Below are 27,639 nucleotides of genomic sequence, written 5' to 3' on the forward strand. Positions count from 1 at the left end.
TTTTTGAAAATAAATACATTAGCAGCAAAATTTGAATTGGAATTTTTTTTTATTTTTCAACAAAACATATTCTAACTTTAATTTTAAGAGGACTGTGAACAAGACAGTGACCAATTAAGTAACAGTATATCCAAACATTAATAAATCGATTATGTAACAAGATTAATCAATTTGATTAATAACTCAATTTAGTTAATATTGAAAGATATTACTAGCTTCCAATTAGTCACAAAAATGTATCATAGGCATCAATTTGATTTTTTTATTAATGGTATCAAGTGCAAAGGTTAGTATGAAAACGTTTATATAAAATAAAAAAATTAAAATAAATAAAAAAACCAACACACACGTCTGCAGCTCAAAAAACTTAGCCCACAGTACAATGCATTCAAAAAACAATTCTAATGAACACACTTAACAAATGAATATCCCAAAAGCATGTCAATTTTTTTTTAAATACTGAATTTTTATCTTCAGTTGGTTAGTATCACATCTGCCAGCAGAGCAATCCGATGACTTTACCAGTGACCTATAGCCAGAGCTCTTGCTCTGTGTCCCGCCTACAGATAGACAATCTGATAGCTCTGATTTGCAGATTTGTGTTTTGATTGACAGTCCACCAATACTACCTTGTGATGGTTTATTTTTCTAATCCCAGTAGATTAGACAGTGCCTATATATTTTTTTTTACATGTAATCAATAAAGTGGGCTCCGAAAAAAAAAAAAAAAAAATGTGACTCAAGGCTGGGCCTCGGATTTTAAAGACACCAGGATGTGAGGACTGAAACACTAAATAATACAACGTGAACCTAAACACAAATAAAACAATACATTACCAAATTGTCAGAAAACACTGGCTGTCTGATTATCATCGATTGGTAGCCAATAATGTGTTCATTGCAAATTAAGGAAGAGTGCTGTTTTGCATTTAATAAATCAACACTATAAAACGGGTTGCATTCTGTTTTAATGAAAACATGTTAATGCACAAACCTACTTGCATATAGTGGCTGCTGAATGGCTTTGCACTTCCATAATGCCTCCATTAGAGGGCAGGTTTTGCTTGAGAAATCCAAAACACAGCTACAGATTGTACATTTGCTATGAGATAAGCAAATGTATTTGTAATACAGGTTTAATCAACTACATTTGTGAGATGAAAGAAGAATGTATACATGCAAATTTTTGCATGTCATTACGTTTAATAGTTTTGATAGTTCTTTTTAAATATTTGACTACCGATTCCTCTGTACTGTGAACTGCATCATACAATAGCCATAGATACACTGTACATCTGTTAAGTGTCAGTTACCATTGCAATAAACTACCGTAAAACTTCAATTAAATGCCGCCGGTGTTTATTTACAGTATTTGCCAGCAGACCTGGCGCGTATTGGAGTTTAAGTTTTACAGTATCCCCTATTTAGCACCTGGAGTCTTCAAACCATCTTAATCATTTTATAGTACCTTTTTTCTTTCTGCAAAAAACAGGACTGTCGATTTCTTGTCAACTTCAAGAAGGATCACGAGAAGGTAAAGAGTGAGTAACTTCAAATTAAAATTGCTTAGTTTTTTATGATGTTTGCTATGATTGAGCTTTTTCCTTCTTTTTTTTTTTTTTAATAACTCAAATATTGAGGGGGGAGGGCTTTAGGGGGGTGGGGGTTATGTCTTAGCTGAGGTGCTTTGACCACCATTAAGTCTCTTCCCAGATCTTTAGCTAGCATGACACAATTGGCAATAACTGGTGATGCAGACTGATCATTAAACCTGTCAATTATCCATGGTGACCCTACACCTTATTGACAGTGTTATATTACCTGAAAAAAGAAACAAGGACCAGGTGTCACAAATGGAGATTAGATAAAGGGGCATTCAGAACAGAAAATAGGAGGCACTTTTTTACACAGAGAATTGTGAGGGTCTGGAACCAACTCCCCAGTAATGTTGTTGAAGCCGACACCCTGGGATCCTTCAAGAAGCTGCTTGAGGAGATTCTGGGATCAATAAGCTACTAACAACCAAAATGAGCTAGATGGGCCGAATGGCCTCCTCTCATTTGTAAACTTTCTTATGTTCTTATGATAGGGGTTTCTGAATGCTTACCACATCCCCTTACCTGCACAGCAAGCGGCAATGCAAGGTACAGTAGCGCCCTCTTGTGTCACACAAGAATAAATGGATGGTTGTTTTTTGGAAAGTTGTTGCTACTCTATAACCTGTGCTTAAATACTTTAACCAATTTGCATCACAACTGGAGAAGTGGTTCCCCAGATTTATGTAAAATGTGTGTGTTGGAGACGGCCAGACTGCCACCACAGTGGTCTGGGCTTACCAACTAATGTCAACTTACTAATTTATCAACCACAGGGGATGCTACTGAAAACTCCCAGAATATGAATTTGTGAAGAATTTGGGAGTTGTTTCACCTTTAATGGATCTACCATAAGATCCAATTTCATCAAATTAACCAGATTCCCCTCCCATGTGTCTCGAAAGCTATTTTAAGGGTAGATTTCCAACTTTGCGTCATTTTTTAATGCAAGTTCTGTCTTTAAACAACTTCAGTCTTTAATATGTTGTTTAGCATAAAGGGATGATGCAAATGCAAAGTGGGTCTACATAGGATATGCAAATAAAAATGGTTTTATGCAAATATAAAATCACATGAAACTTGCATTAAAATGTGAAACAACTTATTACTTAATATTCCCTTATAAAAAAAAGTTCACCACGGTACTTGTGCAGTTTTATCACGCTTTTGCCATAGTTATACCATGCATTTACCAGAGTTTACCCTGGTTTGCCATGTTTACAATGCTTGCCCTGCTTTATTACACGCTGCGTTGCTTTTACTGTGGGAAACTTTTATAAGGGTTGTAGGCAAAATTCCCTCTTTATACCCTTGTCCTTTTGCTGTAAAAGTATTCAATCCTGGTAAACAATAAATCGAAGCACAAACTGTAGAGAAGGAGAGAGAACAAACATAAAAAGAAGTCATAGTCACAGGAAAGCCTTGCTTCGTAGGATTTTCAAACAAGGAGTTGAAAGAACCAGAAGTTAGGGAGGTACAGAGTGTCTGAATTTAGTCAAAGTCCTCCTTTGTATCTGATCACAAGCACGGAGATCTCCATCACAGTGGCACAAATCAGCTTATTGTAACTCACCCATTAGAATGCTCTCTTTCTAACTGGACTGTCACACATTTTAATAGCATTCAATAGCATTTTATAGACATAGAAATCTGTCACGGATCATCAATCTTACAAATCGCTCACAGACGCAAACCATTTACCATCTGAAGTGGTTTAGACCTCAACAGGATTTTAAATGAACTGGCAGTTTATGTAATTAGTTACGACAGGAATTTATTTTGGCATGTTTCGCGGTTTTGCAAAGACCAAAAAACTATTTCACATTAAAATACATGCAAAGAACCAAAAACATCTTCAACAGAAGAGGGACCCGTGTTAATATTGCTCATGCTAGTAAGACGTCAATGGATTTAAAAACCTGGCTTTATCAAATTATCCCAACAGCATAGTAACCATGGCAACCATTTGTACAACAGTACTGGTAATTGTTTGGGCAAAACTCCACTGTTAAAACTGTGAAATACAAATTGCATTCCTAGATTTAGAAATTGTTTTCTATAAACTACATCTTCAGAGAAAGCAATAGCTGTCAGCAGAAGTAATACCAGCGTTCTCCTCCTCAATTTAGAATGCTCCCTCACTCCCCACAGCAGCTCTTATCTCGAATGTTGTTTCCATCAAAAAAATGAAACACTTTTCTGCTGTTTTCCAACAGGTGGACTGGGTGCAATTTATATAAAAGGTGGCGGAATAACTATTCAGTATTTCAATGTTTTTGCATGTGAAACAAAATCGACAATGCTTGATTTCTGTGTGAAACTGAAAATTGACGACTAATTGATTCATTCACTGCAGTTCTTTCAACCGTTTTCATAAGGACATTTAACTAAAAATAAACTTGTAAATATCAGAATACTGTAAACGTTCTGTTACTTATATTACATTACACACACCATCATGAGCCATATTTTACATTTTTCCACAATAAACAAATAAAGAAAGAAATGTTTGTTTGCAACCCACAATGATGCTTACACAGGTTTGTAGTCTATGCCCAGAAGATTTTGGACATTCTGCTACCCTGGTTAGCAGTCCTAAGCCTTTAACATGTTAATAAATAGAAAACAATCATAAAATAGACACCATGAAAAAGTAGACAGACAGACTTTTTCCACAGCAGATCCCCAGATATTCATATTAACTTGCAATTCCAAGTTTTATAACAATTGGATAAGCATTTTTTCTAGACAGAAGTAAAAATACAGACCTGAGTAAGACATTTCCTCAGAGGCCCATATTCTGACGTTCTCAACAGCTGAAGAACGTCCTATCAGTCGCACAGCAATTGGAGGAGTGGTTCTCTAGATCTATGTAAAACTAGATTCTATGAGCACTTCTACAGAACCAGGGGTGAAATTCTGCCGGTACTCACACCGGGACTCATTTTGATGCTAGCAAACAAACACCTCTGTCAGGTGAAAATGTAATAAGTGGACTTTTGGAATATGGAAGTCACAGTTTTTTGTTTCTTTGCATGTAAAGCAGTCGCAGTACTGCTCTGGATTTGCGCCTTTCTCTTTCGGTGAATACTTGAATCTAAATGCCTGTCAACAGACGAGTTTCGGTAGTGATCTACAGTAACGTTGCATGATGTACAGAAGAGCTTACCTGCATCGCTGTGTAAACTCCTGCTGGATACTGCTTTATGTGATCTGCTGCAGACACATTTTTAGTCTTTTTAGAGACATCCATTTTCTTGTTTACAGTGTGTAGTATTTTAATTTCCTGCTTAGATTGCATAGTGACATGATAATCACTGCACAGCACTGTATGCATGGCGAATATTACACGCAGGCACACAGCAAAACTGTACAGTTTTTAATGTGATTTTGTATGAAATACAAATTATGGAATTATTTTTATTTAAGAATATTGTAAAAATTGCGGTATTGGGCTAATTTCACGATTACAGCGCAGCCTGTGAAATCGTGATTTTCACAGGGACTTAATCATAGTGTAACATTTTTAAATGTATTTTAATTTGTAATGTGCATTGTTTTACTTAGACTTTTTTATAGCAGTTTTTTTTTATTTATAAATATCACCCCTATTTTAGGATATCTTAAAAAAAAAAAAAAAAAAAAAACCCTCTACGGCAGTTACTGCATAGTGTAACACAGTACTTCTTTAAGGTTTAACGTAAGTGTTATATTACAGTACATGACAGTGATACATGCAGAGGGTACAAAGCTTTCAGTATTTTCTACTTCTGGTGAATTGGTTATATTTTATCAGTTATTTGTTAAGGCTAATTTTGTATTGAATGTAGTGTGTACCAATATATATACATTTTATAAGTATTTATTCATTGGCACTCAAATTCTGCACTTTTTTGTTGAGAATTTCAACCCTTTAACAGAACTGTGTCTTTCTTATTTATGGACAAAATGGTGTCCTACCCTAAAAACAGCTCCATGCCGACCCTCAGATTCCCTGCTGTGTCCCCTTGTCCTGAGGAGCTTCCGCTGGGGTCGTGGTGCCTGTGCTTGTGTTCACTGCTTTACCTTCCCTGCAAGCAGAAAAAAAAATTGCATTACATCACTCTCTCAGCACTGAATCTCACATCCTGTTTGTTTTAGAAGAAATCACCAGGGTTTGCCAATAATTTTGCACACTGCACCAACAATGGACGTATTTAGTGTAGTGGGGTGAACTACACGTTGAGCACATAAGCACAGGTAACGGTAGCATGACGGAAATTCAAGGAAGTCATCAATAAGCTGTAAGCTGAAAGCAAGGCTCATTTTTCCTGCTACTTCCATCCTGTGTAACAGGTAATAGACTCCGAGCTGAACTTTGTGTTCTATGCTGCATGTAAGAAAACCACGTGGTGTCAAGTGGGACATTAAAACCTGTAACACAGGAAGTACTTTTATATAATATAATGTGTGCTTCAACCTAGTCAAACTGAGAAAACATTCTGGAAAAGTAAGATCAACAGTATGAGAATTGGCAACTGGGTTTGTTTTTAGTCGTGAGGTAATATATGACCTGTTGCCATTGTATATTGTTAGTAAAAAACTACAGTTTTCCCCCACTCAGATACAGCTATGGCCTAAAGTTTTGCATCGTGCTCAACTGGAGATCAGGGCCATGGAAGATGATGCCTGATGTTTCATGAACCTCAAACCAGTTACGCACAGTTCCAGCATGGTGAACCGGAGCAATATTGTCTTGAAAGTTGCTATTGCAAGTTGCAACACAGTGTTGGGTGGACTTAAATCAGGCAGTGCTATCCTAGAATTTATCTTGGACTAAAAAAAAGTTGATACTTTAAAATTCAAGTTCCAGACTTCTAAAAGCAGCCTCTGATATGAACACAATATCCCATCAGTAATCTGCCTGCGCTCCCTGTGCAGATGTTCCCTCAGTGCCCGTGGCTCTAAAGAGCGTCTTTTGATTCATATCCCAGACCCGTGTGTTCCAATCATATGATGACATTGTATGATAAGGAGATTAAAAGAAAAGCGGTACTATTTATTATCATTCATGTGTTTCATCTTTACCACGGTTCAGTAAAAAACACCCATCCAACAGCAGGACTGCGTTAGTGAAATATCTGTATTTTTAGAACGGAGATTTATATAAAACCATGGAGAAAGCACGAATTTTAAATTCTCATCAAAACTATTTGTCTCTAGTAAATACAAATCCCTGCAAATGTTCACCATTAAAACCAAGAGATTGACTTTACTTTTACTTGATTTGTTTTTAGTTTTACATTACAATTCTGAGTGAGTGTTTTGAAGTGATGTTTATCAGTAATTACAAAAGGATTCACTACTGGCATGGATATATTTAAGGTCCTTAAGCCTGGTTGGGTGTGGAAAATATACAAGGTAGGAACAGGTGTCAAAACAGGCTTTGTCTAATTTAGTGATAGAAATACCAACTGACTGTTGTTACGATGCTAAGATGTGGCAGTCTGCAGACATGGAAGTGAGACAGTATCATGTTAAAGGGCACATAAGGACCTTTTTATTTTATTGTGTTACATGTTCCCATGTGTTGCTACAACTATTTACATAAGGTGTGTGTGTTGTTTTAAAAAACATTTTCTGGTCAAAATGTAAAAAAAAAAAAAAAAAAAAAAATTAAAACAATACACACATACCTTTAATATTGGAGTTGGCATGGCAAAGACACCTGATGCCGTCTTGCGGCCAGGAGTGCGACTTGGAAGACAAGGTAGGGAGAGGATTGTGACAATGAATGTGACATTCAGGTTCATTTCACAGATGTGCAATAGGATTGGGATGAGTGTGGACACACACTGTGCGGTGGACTTGATCAGCAGCAATGCTCAGGTACACACAAGGATGTTTTTAGACCTTCCATGAAAAACAAAGGACTCAATCTAGTTTGCATATTCAAATGGTGCAAAAGGTCTCCAGTGTGTGTATACTGTATTTATCTCAATATATAAAGAAGAACGTTTGTCTGTTCCTTCATGCATTCGGACCCCACAGGAGCCAGCGAGGCCAAACTTTGCATGGCCTCCTCTTTCATCCAGGGGAAGGTCGAGGGATATGTTTGGAGCCAAAATTTGGACCCCTGGGGTGCTTTATTTAGTAACCCCATTGCTGGATCACTACAGTAGCCGTGTATCTCAAATTAAAGAAACCCACAAAACCAAATAATAAAATTAAATTAAATTAAAAATTAATTTAAAAATGGCATTAACCAAAAAAAAAAAAAAGGTTAAAAAAAAGGGAAAGGGGTCCGAGCGCATTGTGTGACACCCAAGATCGGTAACTTATAGGAAACCATAAGGCTACTATTCCGCAATTTGTCATGCATGAAATATTGAATTTCCCTGGGCAACGCCGGGTACTTCAGCTAGTGGCATTATAAATGATCTCTTCAAACATCAGCTGCTAGTTCACATGGGCAGTCACACTTCCTTCAGAGCTCACAGCTGAGATGAATGTTTTAAAAGAAATCAAAGCAAGCAACCTCTTCATCTCAATCCAGCAATGCTCAATTGGATTCAAAACTGGACCAAAAGCACAGATTTTCCCACCGCAGGTACAACATTCAATCAAAGTCAACACTTACATGTTATTCCGTGAATGAATTGATAATTCAATACTTAAAGTGGGGCTCTCCAAAGCTTCTACCCATTGAGGAGCCAAGACTCTCAGCTACAAACACTGAATGTCCCAGAGGAAATGTTGGGGGACCAAATAAAACTACAAAGTCTTAATTTTATGGTACATTTTTTCTTCATTTATTAAGGTTTTAACCATTTTTTAACAATAAGAAACAAAACACAAAGCCGCAAACAGAATTTGTTTTCTATCTAAAAGAACAAAGAACAAAAAGGCATTGCAAAAGATGCTACGAACCGCCATCTTGCATTTTGTCTCGTTCAACCCGGGTCAAAGCATGGTCGACCCACATCCTGAGGTGGGTCGCTGGGACCCGGATCAACCAGGGTACGACCCAGGTATGTGGTTTCACACAACGCGGGGTTGTGACCCGGGTAGCTGGGACCAGGGTAGGAGTGCCAGTGTGAAAGGGGCTTAACTTGCTTATTCAATATTGCAAACTATGCATGCTCTGCTCACTACGCGCTAGGAAAGTGTTAAGTGAAGTCCTGCTTTTATTACATTTCTTAAAACTTAATATCAAACTTAACTCAAGGGGAGCTCACTTTTTAAAAACATATATTTTACACGATAGGCTAGTTGCAGGGAGATTTATATGACCGCATTTCTTTCTTTTACTTTGGAAAAAAAAACTAGTAGACCAGTAGACCCTTAAACTTAGCAGTATTACTACAGTCCACGTAAATAGACAGCGAAAAAAAAAAAACATTTAACTTCTGAGTCATGTATTTCTGTCATCAGCTGCTAACATCTTTCAAACACAATTGTTTATGCTTTGGAATCAGTCAGCAAGAAAGCCTGAAATTGATTTCTACAAAACAAGCAACCAGTATAAGTTCAGTCCGCTATGATCCAAGGATTCCCAGGTCCATGTTTTGCAGTTCTCCACAGCGGGAACTACAACGTCAATATTCTGAAGCTTGAACCTCACACAATTGCTAGCATGATTTAAGAAATATACATATTTAATCCGTCGTGGCGCTGCTCGTGTCAGACGGGCAGACACGCATCCCAGGGATGGAGACAATATCAAAACGCGAAAGTCCCAACAAAAGCCTGTGTGCCTTGTGAAGGGCAGCACGGTGTACAGTAAAATATATTTTAACTTAACTAATTGGGTATGCCGGGGGGGGGCTGACCTTCCATATCAAAAAACCTTTGAAAAACGATAGAATACAGCCCCTTTACCTTTGAATATACAGACGTGCTCAAATTTGTTGGTACCCCTCCACAAAAAATGAAGAATGCACAATTTTCTCTGCAATAACTTGAAACTGACAAAAGTCATTGGCATCCACCATTGTTTATTCCATATTTAATAGAAATCAGACTTTGCTTTTGATTTTTTATTCAACATAATATTGTAAATAATAAAACAAATGAAAATGGCATGGACAAAAATAATGGGACCGCTAACCTAATATTTTGTTGCACAACCTTTAGAGGCAATCACTGCAATCAGACGTTTTCTGTAGCTCTCAATGAGACTTCTGCACCTATTAACAGGTAGTTTGGCCCACTCTTCCTGAGCAAACTGCTCCAGCTGTCTCAGGTTTGATGGGTGCCTTCTCCAGACTGCAAGTTTCAGCTCTTTCCATAGATGTTCGATAGGATTCAGATCAGGACTCATAGAAGGCCACTTCAGAATAGTCCAATGTTTTGTTCTTATCCATTCTTGGGTGCTTTTAGCTGTGTGTTTTGGGTCATTATGTTGGAGGACCCATGACCTGCGACTGAGACAGAGCTTTCTGAAACTGGGCAGTACGTTTCGCTCCAGAATGCCTTGATAGTTTTGAGATTTCATTGTGCCCTGCACAGATTCAAGGCACCCTGTGCCAGGCGCAGCAAAGCAGCCCCAAAACATAACCGAGCCTCCTCCATGTTTCACTGTAGGTATGGTGTTCTTTTCTTTGAAAGCTTCATTTTTTCGTCTGTGAACATAGAGCTGATGTGACTCGCCAAAAAGCTCCAGTTTTGACTCATCTGTCCAAAGGACATTCTCCCAGAAGGATTGTGGCTTGTCAATATGCATTTTAGCAAATTCCAGTCTGGCTTTTTTATGTTTTTCTTTCAAAAGTGGAGTCCTCCTGGGTCTTCTTCCATGGAGCCCACTTTCGCTCAAAAAGCGACGGATGGTGTGATCAGAAACTGACGTACCTTCACCTTGGAGTTCAGCTTGTATCTCTTTGGCAGTTATCCTTGGTTCTTTTTCTACCATTCGCACTATCCTTCTGTTCAATCTGGGGTCGATTTTCCTCTTGCGGCCGCGCCCAGGGAGGTTGGCTACAGTTCCATGGACCTTAAACTTCTTAATAATATTTGCAACTGTTGTCACAGGAACATCAAGCTGCTTGGAGATGGTCTTGTAGCCTTTACCTTTACCATGCTTGTATATTATTTTCTTTCTGATCTCCTCAGACAACTCTCTCCTTTGCTTTCTCTGGTCCATGTTCAGTGTGGTGCACACAATGATACCAAACAGCACAGTGACTACTTTTCTCCATTTAAATAGGCTGAATGACTGATTACAAGATTGGAGACATGTGTGATACTAATTAAAGAAACTAATTAGTTTGAAATATCACTATAATCCAATTATTTATTATCTTTTCTAAGGGGTACCAACAAATGTGTCCAGGCCATTTTAGAATATCTTTGTAGAATAAGCAATAACTCATCTCTTTTCACAGCTTCTTTGCTTTATTCTATGACATACCAAAGGCATGCAAGTATACATGATAAAATAGCTTTTAATTTCATCACTTTTCAGGAGGAATGAAGCATTATTTCAATGAGCTGTAAGAGTACCAACAAATTTGAGCACGTCTGTATATACAGTACTACAGCACACTGTCTGTAAATACCAGAGATTAAGGTTTGAATAGCACATTCTCTATGGCAACAGTGCAAACAAAGTTTGCATAATCAAGGTTTTACTGCAATATAGGTAAATACAGTAAATACAACTGTATTTACTTTCGATATAATGTATTTGCAGATGACTGAAACTTAAGACAAGATTTTTCTACATTTTAAAGTACTACATTTTAAAGTGTCTAAGGGGGCTGTACTTCATAATTCCAGGCTACAATGTTCCAACAGCTTGCTGTCCACGTTCAGGACACCGCTTGCCTAGAAGTTAAATCATTTTAAGTTCACAACAGATTAATCATTTATTTGATGATCCAAAAACAAGCAGTTTATTACCATTTCCCCAGGTCTCTTTAAATTGAATTGCTGCATTCCTGAGTGGGGGCAGAGTTAATTGGACATGTTTCAACAGGTAACTGAGCAATCACTTGGAACGAGAGAGAGAGAGAGAGAAAAATAGAGAAAGAATGAAAGAAAGAAAGAAAGAAATAGATAGAGAGAGAGAACAAAATCTAAAAGCGGGCAGGTACGCACATATGTAATTCTAGCGCATGTTCTCTTACGTCAAAGACAATACTGTATAGCTAGTAGATTTAGAAAAAAAAAAAAAGTGTCTTTGTACGTGCAAGATGTTTTTGGTCAGATTGCAATATACTGGTAGTACTTGGTGGATATAGAACATGTTTTTATTTTTCTACCAAGCAGTGACTAGTAACCAACAAATGGTCATGAAATACCAAAAATATGAAACCATTTTTTTTCTATGAACACTGAAAGAACATCAGAGTCTACTACTTGTGTTCACTTGGCTTGTTCACAATGCAGTTTACTTTTATGTATTGTATTTTGTTTATTTAGCAGACGCCTTTATCCAAGGCAATTTACAGAGACTAGGCTGTGTGAACTGTGCATCAGCTGCAGAGTCACTTACAACAATGTCACACCAAAAAGACGGAGCAGAAGGAGGTTAAGTGACTTGCTTAAGGTCACAGTGAGTCAGTGATTGAACCGGGATTTGAACCGGGGACCTCCTGGTTACAAGCCCCTTTCTTTAACCAGTGGAGCACACAGCCTCCTTATAGAGGTACAGAACACACTGTGATTCCCATCTGTGAAGTTACTCAATGCTAGAAACTTACAGGATACCTCAGTACTTCAAAAGAAAACAAGCATAAGCCCCTATTAACACATACATTGAAGCATAGACTGAAATGTTATCCTTTTTCTACCAATACAGAAGGACTGGGCAGGGCAACAGAATGGATTTCTTCAATGGCGAAGGGCAAGTAAAACAAAGCAAACTGTACAGAATCCCATTTTCTTGTAACTGCTAGTACCTCTTTCCCTCCCACCCTCTCTTGTTGGGTTTCTCAGCCTTTTCCTGCTTCCATTGTGGAGCTGTCATCAAGCCAGCTGTGAAACTTGCTGCAATATGCTATGTATCTTTCCTGAGGGAGCTGATCCCTTCAGCAGGAAATTACTCACCTGCACAAAGGGGTACAACCCCACACTGTTTTTAAACAGTTATTTCTGATTTTAATTTTAATACAATTTCATTTTAATCCTGGCATTGAAAACTATGGCCTGGTTAATTTGGCAGTCAGGTGTACAGTATATCACAGGCTAGATATTCATTTAGTGTAAAAAAACAGATAGTCCAGTTTATTAAAAGTACACAGTAGCCCCTGATATTGATATGATACAGCCATCGGATCACGTGGAAATGACGTCACATAAAAAATAGCTATGCTGTTTAATTATTCTTATATAACTATGTATTATTAAAAAAACTCAGACAACTCTCATTAATACGAATGTAAAGGGACCAGGAAAAAAATTGGTCTTATCAGTAATTTTTACTATCAAGAGTCTACTGCATACTATCAGTACAATCGAATTTAAAATTACAGTATAATAAAAAGTATTATACATTTAAAATTCTCTGCATTTTACTGAAAATACGGTTGTAAGTAAGTGAACTTTTAAAAATATAAATTGCAAATGAACTTGAAATCGGCATGTTCCATTCTGATCATGGACATTTTTAAACTACATAAGCAAGGCGTCCTCAAAATCAGGATGTTGAGCAAATTTCGAAACACAGTCTATTTTGATCGACAGTTTTGCTGTTTATAGGCCTGTATTACTGTATTCCAGTTTTTCAAAATGGTTGACGAAGCAGAAACATTGAAATATTTATTTTTCTTGTACAGTGATGCATTATCCACCTCTTTCAACACCTCTGCTTTTGCCTGTAAGGATAATATTCTGCTTCTTGGAAATGGCATTGACGCATGAGCACTATGGAAACCTGAAAACTGTGCCTATCAAAATGCAAAAGCAGTACAGTACAGTACAGTACAGTACAGAGGCGCTAATCTGGATGCAAATACATTTCCCAATCTCCTTTCTACAGAGCTGTTCAAACTCGGGCAACCCGTTTAATTAACAGGAAATACTGTTATGTGAATTTAAGAAGTAATTTACAATAAGCAACTGCTAAATTTGGCTGGGACCATGTAGGAAAATTGTAGTATGAGGAAATGGATTTAATCCAAGTTCATTTTAATGAGAATGGGGAGTAGTGGTTAGGGCTCTGGACTCTTGACCGGAGGGTTGTGGGTTCAATCTCTGGAGGGGGACACTGCTGCTCTACCCTTGAGCAAGGAAATTACCTAGATTGCTCCAGTAAAAACCCAACTGTATAAATGGGTAATTGTATGTAAAAAATAATGTGTAAAAAATAATGTAATTGTATGTAAAAAAATAATGTGATATATTTTAACAATTGCAAGTTGCCCTGGATAAGGGTGTCTGCTAAGAAATAAATAATAATCTATTTTATCTATAGCTATTCAATATCCTAGCATATCAAACAGGATATGGGTTACATACTTCCATATTAATATATCAAGTATTTCTGTAAGTAAACTCTTTAGAAACTGTCAAACAAAAACATCACATCACATAAGACTTCTTATTGGGCCATATTTTCAAAGCCTTACATTTATGATCATTATGTAGCTGCAGATTTAGGACTTACCCGGTCATTCCATCATTGGATTTGAATGAATGGAAGATAGTTTACAAAATTAGATCTCCAATAAGAAATATTCACCAAATATGTCAAAGTTATTTGATGCTAGAAATCTCAATGCTAGTTTTATAAAACGCGATCCTGGGGGTTAAATTAAGAAACAGCCAACACAGTAATTGCCTTAGGACAGGAAACTGTTCGATGATAGCCAAAAAAAAGTTTTTTATGAAATAATCTACTTCCTGCTCTCTTCAAATCTGTTATTTGTTTTGGATATTTGAAAGTCACATGAGGCTTGGATTAAAAACTAACTATAGCAACAAAAATCTGCATAAAGGAAAAAGACAAACATGCTTCTAAACCAAGTGATGATACGTCCAGCCTTAGCAAAGTGGCCTGGTTAATGGGAAGATCTATTTGTGAACTGATACTTTTATGAAAATGGTTTTGATGGAAACTCTCAATTAGCAGAGATAAGCGACTGCAGCGGGATAGCATACTTATTTCCAAAGTAGTTTTGTTAAACAGGTTATTTACAGTATTTAAAAACTTTTACAGGCAAGTCAAGAAATGTGCAGTAATTACACTATGTAACACAATTTTTGTTCCTGGGTAGTAAATGTTATTTCCTAATTGCTTATGCCTCAAAAGTATAGAAAATGGCTATTATTCCCCACAAACTTTGCTTTTGTGACCAGGACAGTGATATTTTAAAATTGACCTATTTCCAATGAGAAAACGGGCGAATTTGTGTCTTTTCGTTCACAAAGTCAGAAAAAAACAACATATGAATCCAAATTAACATGTATTTATACTAAAGTAATACAAAAATAACTACAAAAGATTTAGAAGTGAGTAGTTTTTCGAGATTTACGATTATACTGTAAATCACTTTCACGAATCAGCCCCCAAATGTAGTCTCCCATCATGTTCTCGTTATACTGTCCTTGGTAGCGGCGTTCAAAGTCCAGTATATCCTGGTGGAAGCACTCGCCTTGCTCCTCCGAGTACGCTGCCATGTTCTCCTTGAATTTATCAAGATGAGCATCAAGGATATGGACTTTGAGGGACATCCTACAGCCCATTGTGCCGTAGTTCGTCACCAGAGTCTCAACCAGCTCCACATAGTTTTCAGCCTTGTGATTGCCCAGGAAGCCCCGAACCACTGCGACAAAGCTGTTCCAAGCCGCTTTCTCCTTACTACTGAGCTTCTTGGGGAATTCATTGCACTCCAGGATCTTCTTTATCTGTGGTCCGACGAAGACACCGGCTTTGACCTTTGCCTCAGACAGCTTAGGGAAGAAGTCTTGAAGGTACTTGAAGGCTGCTGACTCCTTATCTAGAGCTCTGACAAATTGTTTCATAAGGCCCAATTTGATGTGCAGTGGTGGCATCAGCACCTTCCGGGGGTCCACCAGTGGCTCCCACTTGACGCTGTTCCTCCCCACAGAGAACTCGGTCCGCTATGGCCAGTCCCGCCTGTGGTAGTGTGCCTTGGTGTCCCTGCTGTCCCAAAGGCAAAGATAGCAGGGAAACTTGGTAAAACCGCCTTGGAGACCCATCAGGAATGCCACCATTTTGAAGTCTCCTATGACCTTGATGCCATCTCAGAAAAATGCAGATATGTATCCACTTAGGCAGCTGGAACTAAACTGAACTGGTGGGCTTAAGGCCCTGTATATATACTACTATTTATATTACTGGAAAGTTCTAGAAAGTTCTAGAAGTTACTCCAAGTTTACTCAGCACTGAATCTATCTGGAATGTTCTGGAAAATAGGTAAATTTCAAAATATCACTGTCCTGGTCACAAAAGCAAAGTTTGTGGGGAATAATAGCCATTTTCTATACTTTTGAGGCATAAGCAATTAGGAAATAACACTTACTACCCAGGAACCAAAAAAAAAAAAAAATTGTTACACGGTGTTATTAGTACAGCGCTCCCTTGCTATAACGCGGGTCTCGGGGGACACAATATGCGTGTTATAACTGAAGAGCGTTATAAACGGGGGAGGGGGTGGGGGGCGCCGCGGGACACAACACACATGTGACTAAAATACAAAATAAAATAACTCCCTCTCTATAATGCACATATAGTGAAGCAAAAATGTAACTATCCATGAATTAACCATGCATAAAGCACCATGTAAATCAAGGCTACATTTTTTACCAAAAAAAAAAAAAAAAGCTGACATTCCCACTCGTGGATCATTTTAATAGCCTGGCTAAATGGCAGTCAGGAGTTCAGTTCGAAGCGACAGACAAGCAAACCAAGTGCGAGAAGGAGAGCGGGTCGGGAGAGGGGAAGAGGGAATGGGCTCGCCCCAGGTTCGGCTGCCAGAGCGGGGCTGAAGCGCCTCGTCTCCCGGAGAAAGCCGCAGCTCCTATCGCAGCAAAAAAGTAAATGCATTAGGAAAGATAACCATGTAATAGGCCTAATGTGTATTTAGTTATAAAACAAATGCTGAATAAGGTGTCTGTGTTATGAAGTACCAGCACAGTTTTTCTTCAGTTCAGACAACTGTATCAAAAGGCAGAAACAGAAACGGAAGTTAGACTGAGAAGTTGTTTACAGTCTGAACAACCTGGGTACAGTAGAAATATTGCATGAATCACTAGTATAGGGAATTGGGGGGGACATGCTTTAGGAGCTTTATAACCGAGAGCCTTATAGCGAGGGAGCACTGTAATAACATTGGAAGCTTACTTGTGTCACGTGAACTGTAGATATAAATCCAATAACAGAAGTCTTAGTATTAAAATATATTTTTAAATGATGTTATTATATGTATTTTATTTACCCCGTCTGAAAAATAAACAACTCTTCTCTGCTCTAAAATAATAACCTGTATTAGTAAATGTTTGTGTTTTAAGTAATATGACGAATAATTTCCTAATTCTGTTTACCATCGGCTGAACAAATCACTATTTATTTATTTAGTTACACGTCAGAATTTTTCTAACAAGCTGCAGCACAACATTGTTTTGAGTACAGGATAGATCATAATGATAGAATAATACTGTGGCAGTATAACATATATTGCACAACCTTAGAGGATTATTTTAAAGTTTAAAAATTCTGGATTGTCTTTAGAAGAAACAATGACATTGCTTTGGCTTTTTTGTTAGAGTAGGAATAGAAAATCACACTGACAATATTGATTGGTACTCTAACTGTGTAAACAAGGGCATCGGGTACAACACTAGCTTAAAGAAAGTTCCGTTTGCCTGCCTTGTCTTCCAGGAAGTCTAATACAGTAGTGTGGCTAAGAGAACACCTCTGGGGAAGCAAGCAAAGTGTTCTCTTAGGAGAAGTGTTCTCCAAGACAGAGTTGACCATGCCAAGGCCAATCACGATAGGAATCAATAAACACAAATGTATTTATTACTTATGTCATAACTCAGGTACATCAACATATGAAACAGAATGATTAAGAGAAAACAGGCAAGCGTATGTTAATAAACTATAATAATAAACTAACATTAATAAACTAACTGACCAACTAAATTAATAAAACACCCCTACATACTGTAACGCAGCAGCGGCTCTAACAGTAATTATGAATACGAGAATTCATTTCAAGACAATGGTTATTAACACAGCACCGCCTTACACACGTTAAATGCAGCAGCAGCTCTAGATTGAATAAAACATTTGAATTTGAGTTTGATGATGACGCGTTATCAAGTTACAAAACAGTACTGTATCAGTTCTGAATCTGTCAGCAACAAAGTGCTGTCGTGCCAGAAAGTTGTTCTTTTAAGCAAAGTTACTGTTCCTTTCGGCAGAGCATTTACAATGGGAAACACCACAAAGGTGTTCCCTAAGCTGAGGTGTTCTCTTAGGAGGTGTTCCTACACACGGAGACTACTACACTGCTTTAATTTCTATGTCATATCACCCCACTGACCTCAGCAGCATCTTTGAATAAAAGCATCTTACTGGCTGCAAAGCATGTCAGTCGTTAGGGGAAGCAGCTGGTTGGTTACGGACAGGAAAGGAGGCCCAGAAGGGGTAGGGGCAATTTCCTTTTCCAGATCTCAGAACGATCTGAAAGAAAGACTTACAAATAAAGATTTCTTTAACCTAGTGAAGTACCACATTGCTAAATGTGTTTCTTTCAAAACTGCACATTATGTATAGCGAACGGTTGGGCGACAATGTTTGGAAATATGTTGTTACCTGTAGCTACAATCACTCGAAATTCACCACCTCGGAATAAAATTGCATTGAAAAGCCCAAATCTCTTTAATCACAGTTTAGTCTCTTACCATCAGTTAGCCTGTTCATTCTACAGTAAGTCTACAGCCAAATCTCAGTGGTCCGTCAAAAAAAAAAAAGTATGTATATCTCAAAGATGCTCTTACCATTACAATTGGATACAAAGAGATTATATAGTTAAATACTATACATAGAAAATGAGACATTGTACACCACAAACCCACAGGCAAAATACTAGGGGTGAGTGCGAATATTCAAGTAATCAAGTATTCGATATAAAATTACTACTCAAATACTTTGATCAAGTTTCAAATACTCGTTCATTTCTAAAACAAATGGAAAAAGTATTTGAGAGAGGAGGAAGTTAAAAGTGATCATACACTACAATAGCTCACCTCGCTGATAACTGACAGGGAGGCGGGTGCCCTTCATAACCTAGCTCTGCTATTGGCTAAGAGAGTACATCCGCAATGAAAATGGAATCTTAAAATAATAATAACAAAAGTCATGCGGGGAAGTATTTTGAAAAAAAGTTAAACGAGACCACTGTGCAATGAAATCTCTACAGCAGAAGTACTTTGTATTGTAAATCAACGAGTTAAATGCTCTAAAATGCAAGCACCCATCTGCCACTTTGGAAGATTCCCACCTAGTAAATACTGGACTCTGAATAAATTAAACGTGTGACATGAAAGCTAATTTTAAGGATTTAAATCTTTCAGTTATCATAGAATTGTTTATAATTCATTATTGCCTAGCAAGACATTTAAATAGTTTTGAGCTTGTCTGGAGAACCGTGTCGGTTGTGAACAGCCGCCTTCGTTCCATTGAAATCATGCGATAACCTTTCAACTGTGCCAGCCCCATCTACGAGAGAGAGAGAGAGAGATCTCAGAGAGAGAGAGAGAGAGAGAGAGAGAGAGAGAGAGAGAGAGAGAGAGAGAGAGAGAGAGAGAGAGAGAGAGAGAGAGAGAGAGAGAGAGAGAGAGAGAGAGAGAGAGAGAGAGAGAGAGAGAGAGAGAGAGAGAGAGAGAGATCGAGATCACACGGTCACATGAATTAAATGGAATGCGGAGGCTCAGTCTGGAATTCTCCAGACAACCTCAAAAGGCAGGTGAAGGCAGATTTAAAATGATGGCAATATGGAAGCAACAGAACTCGGAACCACTCGAAATGATTGCACACACCCTCAGGAGGCAAATATAAAAAGGCAATTGCAATGTAATCTAAAGCTACAGTAGTGCGCACATTTATAAGAACACATCATTGCTTCTGTAGTTTTCAAAAAGACAAATTACTGATGGTCTAATTTAATTGATTACTTTAATAGGCCACACATGCAATTCATTTAAAAGAGTAAGAGAAAAGGAACACATAGCCACACATGGTAAAATGCAGGAGACTTTAGAGAAGTTGTTTAAGATGCCTAATTAAAAGCACAAAGTTTCCATTGGATTACACCTTGAGGTTTTTGTTCAGGTAGGTATATAAAGGCTATAAATGACTGTTCTAATAAATTTGCACACTGCTGTACTTAATCTCTCACGGTTTAAAACCTTACCGGTTTACAGTTAAGGCTACTTCTTATTTTTAAAGCAAACTAAAAAGATAGGACGGCCAGGTGCAGCCTTATTCAATATATAATTGCACTTCAATACACGCAGCTACAAAGGTTAACGGAATTTGCATTCTCCCAAAACAAAAGCTCTAATTCATCCACAGTGAATCAGAGGAAGTAGAACATCCTCACTGTTTTCTTTTTCTTTGGCATGCCCCACTCTTAATGTTACACAGGCCTGCGTTGTCTAAACAGATTTTTCTTTCTCTCTGTTAAGCAGCATGCCAAAGGCTTCAACTAGCCAGGAATACAGCAAAGACCGTCCTCCCTCTAGAAGGACTACATTGTTTTTAAACTTAAAACTTCTGTGTGCAAAATGTCATTATAAAAAGACAAACGGCAGAATTTGGTATCCGATATTGGCAGTTAATATATGGAACATTTTCCAGAATTAATAGCAAATATTAATTTGGAAGTGAAATATTGCATTACTTTTTCGAGAGGTTTCAAGAAAGACCTTTAGACCAATACACCTAGCACAAAAAAAATCAATAATTGCATATAATTTGGCTCATTTCCAAATATTTCTGTTGTGAAGAAATATTTGCTACTACGTTAATAATGTAGTATGCAGATGATAATGAACTGTATGAGAACTGGAAAGCTCCAAGCATACAAACCGTTGATGTTTTTAAAACAGTTCTACTAGTATCGTCCACGCTTCTACAAAAAAAAACACAAGCCAGCAATCGAAGAAATGCCTTGTCGTGATGTTATGTATCTTCAGACAGCAACAACGTGTTTACACCAAAATGACGCGTGATGCACCGGTAGACACACCTAGACAAAAACATCAATTTCCATACTTTTGTTATGCTGGAAAGACATCTTGCCCATTATAAACTGAAAGAAGTTTTCTATAGCTCCAACTTCACACACATACGGTCTTTCTGAGCATTTAAAAGCAATGCCCATTGTTAACACAGCAACTTTGCATGTGCCCTTTCGTGTCTGGTGTGTTGTTCTCATAGACACATTACAAAAAAAAGCGTCAAAAATGATACTGTGTTTATGTATGTTTACATAGATGAACTGAGGTAGTCTTGAGTAGATTTTGAAATTATTTTATGCCAAACGTTGGCTCAAAATGCATTGAAAAGTTATCACGCGTTATAGTTGTTTTAAAATACAACACAGCTACAGCTGTTGGTACAAACACTGCAGCGTCCCTACTCCCTCCGATTGAATTACTTTAAGGAAATCCACAAGCAAAACAAAATATTTATTTTAACTCTGTTTCTTACCTCCACAAAGAACTCCCATAAAGCTGCTGACGGTACTAGTGTTCCCTGAGTGTGGAAGCAAATCCGCATCGGTGCTCCATAATGATACAGTGAGAGCCACAGCGCTGCAATAACTAGCAGTCCGTCTCGGTCTACAATGCTGAACAAAACGACTCGGGTAAGAATAACGTGATCCTCCACCCAGCCTGCCCCATTCATTATCACAGCCCGCGCTTGTATCCAGTGTTTGACAAGTCGCGCAACTCCTCCTAGTCATTGTAAACCACGCCTTCGTATGCTTCTCCGGTCGAGAGAAAGAAGAGCGAAGAATCACATCATTTATCAGTATCTACTGCAGTGTTGATCGCAATTCTTATGGCCATAGACAAAACAGAGGCATTTAAAGAAAAGGTTATTGTGATTTTTACACATTCTCTAAGCTCGATGCAGGCATTAGAATCAGAAACAGGAGATAGGATAGCCAGGGTCAGATTAACCCATCACTGGGGACCTAGGCAAGCATACACTTGCGAGCCCTCTACCCCTGAACAAACAGCCACACACACACATATACATACAAACATATACACACACACACACACACACCTCTATATACATTATAGCCTTTATAACTAGCCCTCCACCCTTTTACAACAGCTATAATTTTCATTTTGAAGTTATTATGAACGACTGAATGAATCTGACAGAAAATTAAACGGTAGGGGATATGCTAAATAAATTTCAGAATAAAACTGGAAAAAACTGAAGCCTGTGTTAAATCCTGTAGCACAGCTCGACAATGACTTTTACTGATTTGCTGAATAAATAAAAAGGCAATAGTTCAAACAAACACCATATGAATTTGAAAAAAGGTAATATATAGAACATAAGAACATAAGAAAGTTTACAAACGAGAGGAGGCCATTCGGCCCATCTTGCTCGTTTGGTTGTTAGTAGCTTATTGATCCCAGAATCTCATCAAGCAGCTTCTTGAAGGATCCCAGGGTGTCAGCTTCAACAACATTACTGGGGAGTTGGTTCCAGACCCTCACAATTCTCTGTGTAAAAAAGTGCCTCCTATTTTCTGTTCTGAATGCCCCTTTATCTAATCACCATTTGTGACACCTGGTCCTTGTTTCTTTTTTCAGGTAATATAACACTGTCAATAAGGTGTAGGGTCACCATGGATAATTGACAGGTTTAATGATCAGTCTGCATCACCAGTTATTGCCAATTGTGTCATGCTAGCTAAAGATCTGGGAAGAGACTTAATGGTGGTCAAAGCACCTCAGCTAAGACATAACCCCCACCCCCCTAAAGCCCTCCCCCCTCAATATTTGAGTTATTAAAAAAAAAAAAAAGAAGGAAAAAGCTCAATCATAGCAAACATCATAAAAAACTAAGCAATTTTAATTTGAAGTTACTCACTCTTTACCTTCTCGTGATCCTTCTTGAAGTTGACAAGAAATCGACAGTCCTGTTTTTTGCAGAAAGAAAAAAGGTACTATAAAATGATTAAGATGGTTTGAAGACTCCAGGTGCTAAATAGGGGATACTGTAAAACTTAAACTCCAATACGCGCCAGGTCTGCTGGCAAATACTGTAAATAAACACCGGAGGCATTTAATTGAAGTTTTACGGTAGTTTATTGCAATGGTAACTGACACTTAACAGATGTACAGTGTATCTATGGCTATTGTATGATGCAGTTCACAGTACACTGGGTCGACATTGTCTGTACCTTTTGAATGTTTGAATCAGATCACCACTTAGTCTTCTTTGTTCAAGACTGAATAGATTCAATTCTTTTAGCCTATCTGCATACGATTTTTTGGTCGCTCTTCTTTGCACTCTTTCTAGAGCAGCAATATCCTTTTTGTAACGAGGTGACCAGAACTGAACACAATATTCTAGATGAGGTCTTACTAATGCATTGTAAAATTTTAACATTACTTCACTTGATTTAAATTCAACACTTTTCACAATGTATCTGAGCATCTTGTTGGCCTTTTTTTTTATAGCTTCCCCACATTGTCTAGATGAAGACATTTCTGAGTCATCATAAACTCCTAAGTCTTTTTCATAGATTTCTTCTTCAATTATCTTCCATATGATATTTATAATGCACATTTTTTTCATACTTTTCTCTATTAAATGTCATTTGCCAAGTGTCTGCCCAGTTCTGAGTGCTGTCTAGATCATTTTGAATGACCTTTGCTGCTGCAACAGTGTTTGCCACTTCTCCTATTTTTGTGTCGTCTGCAAATTTAACAAGTTTGCTTACTATACCAGAATCTAAATCATTAATGTAGATTAGGAATAGCAGAGGACCTAATACTGATCCCTGTGGTACACCACTAGTTACCTCACTCCATTTTGAGGTTTCTCCTCTAATCAGTACTTTCTGTTTTCTACATGTTAACCACTCCCTAATCCATGTGCATGCATTTCCTTGAATCCCTTCTGCATTCAATTTGAGGATTAATCTTTTATGCAGGATTTTGTCAAAAGCTTTCTGGAAATCTAAATAAACCATGTCATATGCTTTGCAATTTTCCATTGTCGATGTTGTATCCTCAAAAAAATCAAGCAGGTTAGTTAGACACAATCTCCCTTTCCTAAAACCATGCTGACTGTCTCCCAGGATACTGTTACCATAAAGGTAATTTTCCATTTTGGATCTTATTATAGTTTACATATAATAAAAATCAGGTTTATTGGTCTGTAGTTACCTGGTTCAGTTTTGTTTCCCTTTTTGTAGATCGGTATTACGTTTGCAATTCTCCAGTCTGTCGGTACAACCCCTGTGTCAAGAGACTGTTGCTTGATCTTGGTTAGCAATTTGTAAATAACTTCTTTCATTTCTTTGAGTACTATTGGGAGGATCTCATCTGGCCCAGGGGATTTGTTTATTTTAAGAGCTCCTAGTCCCTTTAACACTTCTGCCTCTGTTATCGTAAAGTTATTTAAAACTGGCTAGGAACAGGTCAACATGTGGGGCATGTTGTCCGTATCCTCCTTTTTTGTAAAAACTTGTGAAAAGTAATCATTTAATATATTTGCTATTTTTTTTTCTTTGTCTATTATTTTGCCATTTGTATCTCTTCAACATTTAACCTCCTCTTTGATTGTCGTCTTGCTGTTATAATATTGGAAAAACATTTTGGAATTGGTTTTAGCCTCCTTAGCAATGTTCATTTCTATCTCTCTTTTGGCCTTTGTAACTTCCTTTTTGACTTGCGTTTGCAGTTCTAAGTACTCTTTCTGTGTACTTTGTTTTTGGTCCCTTTTAAATGCTCTGTAAAGTGCCTTTTTTGGCTGAATATTTTTTTTAATTGATGTATTAAACCATTTTGGCCATTTTGTTTTAGATTTGTCTATTAAAGGGTGCTCAAACTGTTGTTCACTAATAGTCTCTCCACAATAGTCCACAAAAATAAATAGTAAAAAACCAAACATACCTGTACATTGTTGTGTAGTCAAATACGTTACAATTTACTGCACTGATCGGGTGGGGGTTGACTCGCTTCATTAAATAAAATACCTTTTTCTCCAGAGCAGAGAAATCGTCAATGTTTTGACATACAAGTAACTTCAGGTGTTGCATATGGTAGATTTCTGTACCCTATAGAATTCTGTACTCTTCATGGTTCCACACCAACATAGCTGCGTTTTTTTCAAAGATAGCTAGATGTGAACGCTTGATGTTTCTGAATGGTATTTACATGGAATAAAATGAAAATGTGTTTTAAAAGAAAGAAGTTTTATAAGGTTACTTTAATCACAGGTTTCGTGTGTTGAGCAATGCAGGAGGCTGAGCGTACTGTATATCTAGAAAATCAGTGGTGTTAAATGTGCTGTTTTATTTTGCTACAGAATTAGTTTAGTCTTATTTACGATATTTGCTGCAAGCTGCAGCAGAACTCAGTGGCATTGCTTGAAAATTAAATTGTGGCTTTTGAAGCAAAAATGATCTACAGTAATGTTGCAGGACTGTGACAGAGCGCGAATGAATCCGAGTCAACAATCTCCCTCCCGACCTGTGAGGGCGCTGTATAACAGGAACAGTGTGCCCAGGACTGGGTGGTTTGACAGTTCATTCCAGGGTCAGTTGGAAGTCGACCATCCAGGAACGGGGCGGAGCCACTATACCAGAAGTCATCGCCTTAATGCGGTAGGTGATGTGTCAGTCATGGATTGGAGGATACGTGATTGCACTCGCTACCGAAGGGGGCGTGACTGAGGGTATATCGGGATGTTTCACAGTTGTTGTATAGCACCACCTGCACAAAGAGCACTCACTGTTTGGATAAGTGATCGTGTCTGTGTTGTGTGTTATTATTATTATTGCATTATTATTTTGGGACTGAACCCTGTGGTTTAACTGAGTGATACACATTAGTGTGTAGAGCCAGTTATTATTATTTCTCAGCAAATAAAGAGCTGTTTAACCATGAACTGTGTTGTTTCAAATCATTCCTGAGCACTGCATCACCTCTACACCTGTGCACTGCAAACCACTTTGCCTCAAGGACTTACAGAAGAGTTTCCCTCCATTGCTGTGTAAACTCCTGCTGGATACTGCTTTACGTGATCTGCTGCAGATGCATTTTTAGAGACATCCATTTCCTTTTTACAGTGTGTAGTATTTTAATTTCCCGCCTAGAAAGCAAGTTTCTTTGCGCCTCTCTTCCTGTGTGTGTGGGCTCAGCCGCACACATGTAGTTTTTGTAAAATGTCCCAAAAACGTAGACTTCGTGTGGGCCCCAATTCTGCTGGGGGCCCTACGCTGTAATGTAATTTGCATATAGGTTAATCCGGCCCTGGTCCCAGGTGTGCTTTTAGTACATTTATGTCACTCAATGTCTTTTTTTCTTCTGACAGCATTTTCCTGATTTTCAACAAACACTTCTGTCTTCTGCCAGTTTGGGTGCAGTGGTGAAGTCAGTTAAGATGCCTATTTGACATGTACGTAATAAAAAAAACCTTATATAATCTTATAGCTGTAGATAATGCGACTATAATATCTGGTGAGCAATGTTTCCAAAGCTCTCATCCAGCTGATCTTGCCCGTAGCCGATTGATACAGCGCTCATTAATACCAGCAACAGAGCGCGACCCTAGCGCGAGCTGTCAAACTGAAAGGATCCAACCGTAATTCCAATTCATAACTCTGAAAGGAATTCCGTGTATATGATGAAGAGGATTGGTGCAAAGTTATCGTGTTCACCTTTTGGAATGAAACCCTAAGAAATATTTGTGGTAACAGGCTTGTCCTGATAAAAAGCAAACCCTTTGTTAAAATAAAAATGTCTTTGCTTTCCAGCATTCACAAACGTTAATCTTGGACTTACCACCACACTATATATAGGTGAACTTCTTTCAGAACACACCCCCCCCCCCCTTGTTGCCATGCACCTGCCAAAAAGCTTTCTAATGTATTAATTTCAAATCTGAAACCAAAAGAACTACCCAAGTGTTATTTACTTATATTCATTAGAAGAATGAAGTCAGGCGCCGCCTCCACTCGCTGGCAGGCTGCTGTTGCTGTGCTTCCCGACTGACTGTTTATGCTGGCTGTTTATTGTGTGCCTTTGATCTTGTAGTAATGCCCCTCTTCTTATCTTTGGATCTTATGTTTAGTTTTATTGTTTATGTGCTCATGAAAGGGACAATAGCACCCACAGTATGAGACACGGTGCCGCCAGGCAGGCAGGCACTGTGGGAGCTCACAGCTCTGCAGCGAGAGAGAAAGGCAGAGAGAGCACCTGAGGTCTGACCTGAACACCACCAGTCTGCTTCTCATATTGATAGTACTGTGTTTGTTTTGTGAAGTGGATTGCACTGATGTCCACTGGCTGGGGGCTACGCTGAGACCACCAGACCCAGGCTAGAATCTTAGCCCCCTTGTTCTTCTTGTTATCCACCACAAGGAAAAACAGTTATCCAATTGGGATGAAACTTAGTATCAGCATTATTTAGTTACTGAATATTATTGAGAGATTCTGGGGATGGGGGTGTCTGTCTCCCCGTACACTTTGTCCACCTGTATGTCACATTTACCTTTATGTATCTTGAAAATCGCTTATCCAGTTGCGATGCCTTGCTATGAATATTTTTTTAGCATACTCCACATACTGTAAATCATTACTTTAATATGCTTTACTATGATACTAACACCACATTTACTTACCTAATGACATGTAGTTCTAAAACACCAATGATTCAATTTTCATTGAACTAGTTAATCTCATTTCTTCTATACTTTTCTGTACATCCAGCTGTGGCAGGGTATGTATGTCAGTGACCTACTTGTTAGTTGTGTGTTGCTTTAGGATTGGGGGCTTTCATGGTTGAGTATACATTCTTCATGTGTGACAATATGTGTGCAGTTTGGACAGT

At 38.1% G+C, this 27,639-nt stretch overlaps 1 protein-coding gene across 4 annotated transcripts in view; it reads right to left on the reverse strand.

Moving 5' to 3' along the window:
* The window catches only part of LOC117417832 (ankyrin repeat and fibronectin type-III domain-containing protein 1-like), a 198,234-nt gene extending 176,753 nt beyond the window's left edge, over positions 1-21,481 (reverse strand). For 3 of the 4 annotated variants that reach the window (XM_059035632.1, XM_059035630.1, XM_059035634.1), the window contains exon 1: positions 5,556-5,645. Coding sequence is in view for 1 of the 4 variants with exons in the window: in XM_059035633.1 (XP_058891616.1) it covers positions 5,556-5,572 (17 nt within the window). In the remaining 3 variants the exon portion in view is untranslated. Of the gene's footprint in view, positions 1-5,555; positions 5,666-21,258 lie in introns of those variants that run through there. The other variant, XM_059035633.1, reaches the window with a different exon arrangement.
* Between the last annotated feature and the right edge of the window lie 6,158 nt (positions 21,482-27,639).

Source organism: Acipenser ruthenus, chromosome 13, assembly GCF_902713425.1.
Source record: "Acipenser ruthenus chromosome 13, fAciRut3.2 maternal haplotype, whole genome shotgun sequence".
Taxonomy (NCBI): domain Eukaryota; kingdom Metazoa; phylum Chordata; class Actinopteri; order Acipenseriformes; family Acipenseridae; genus Acipenser; species Acipenser ruthenus.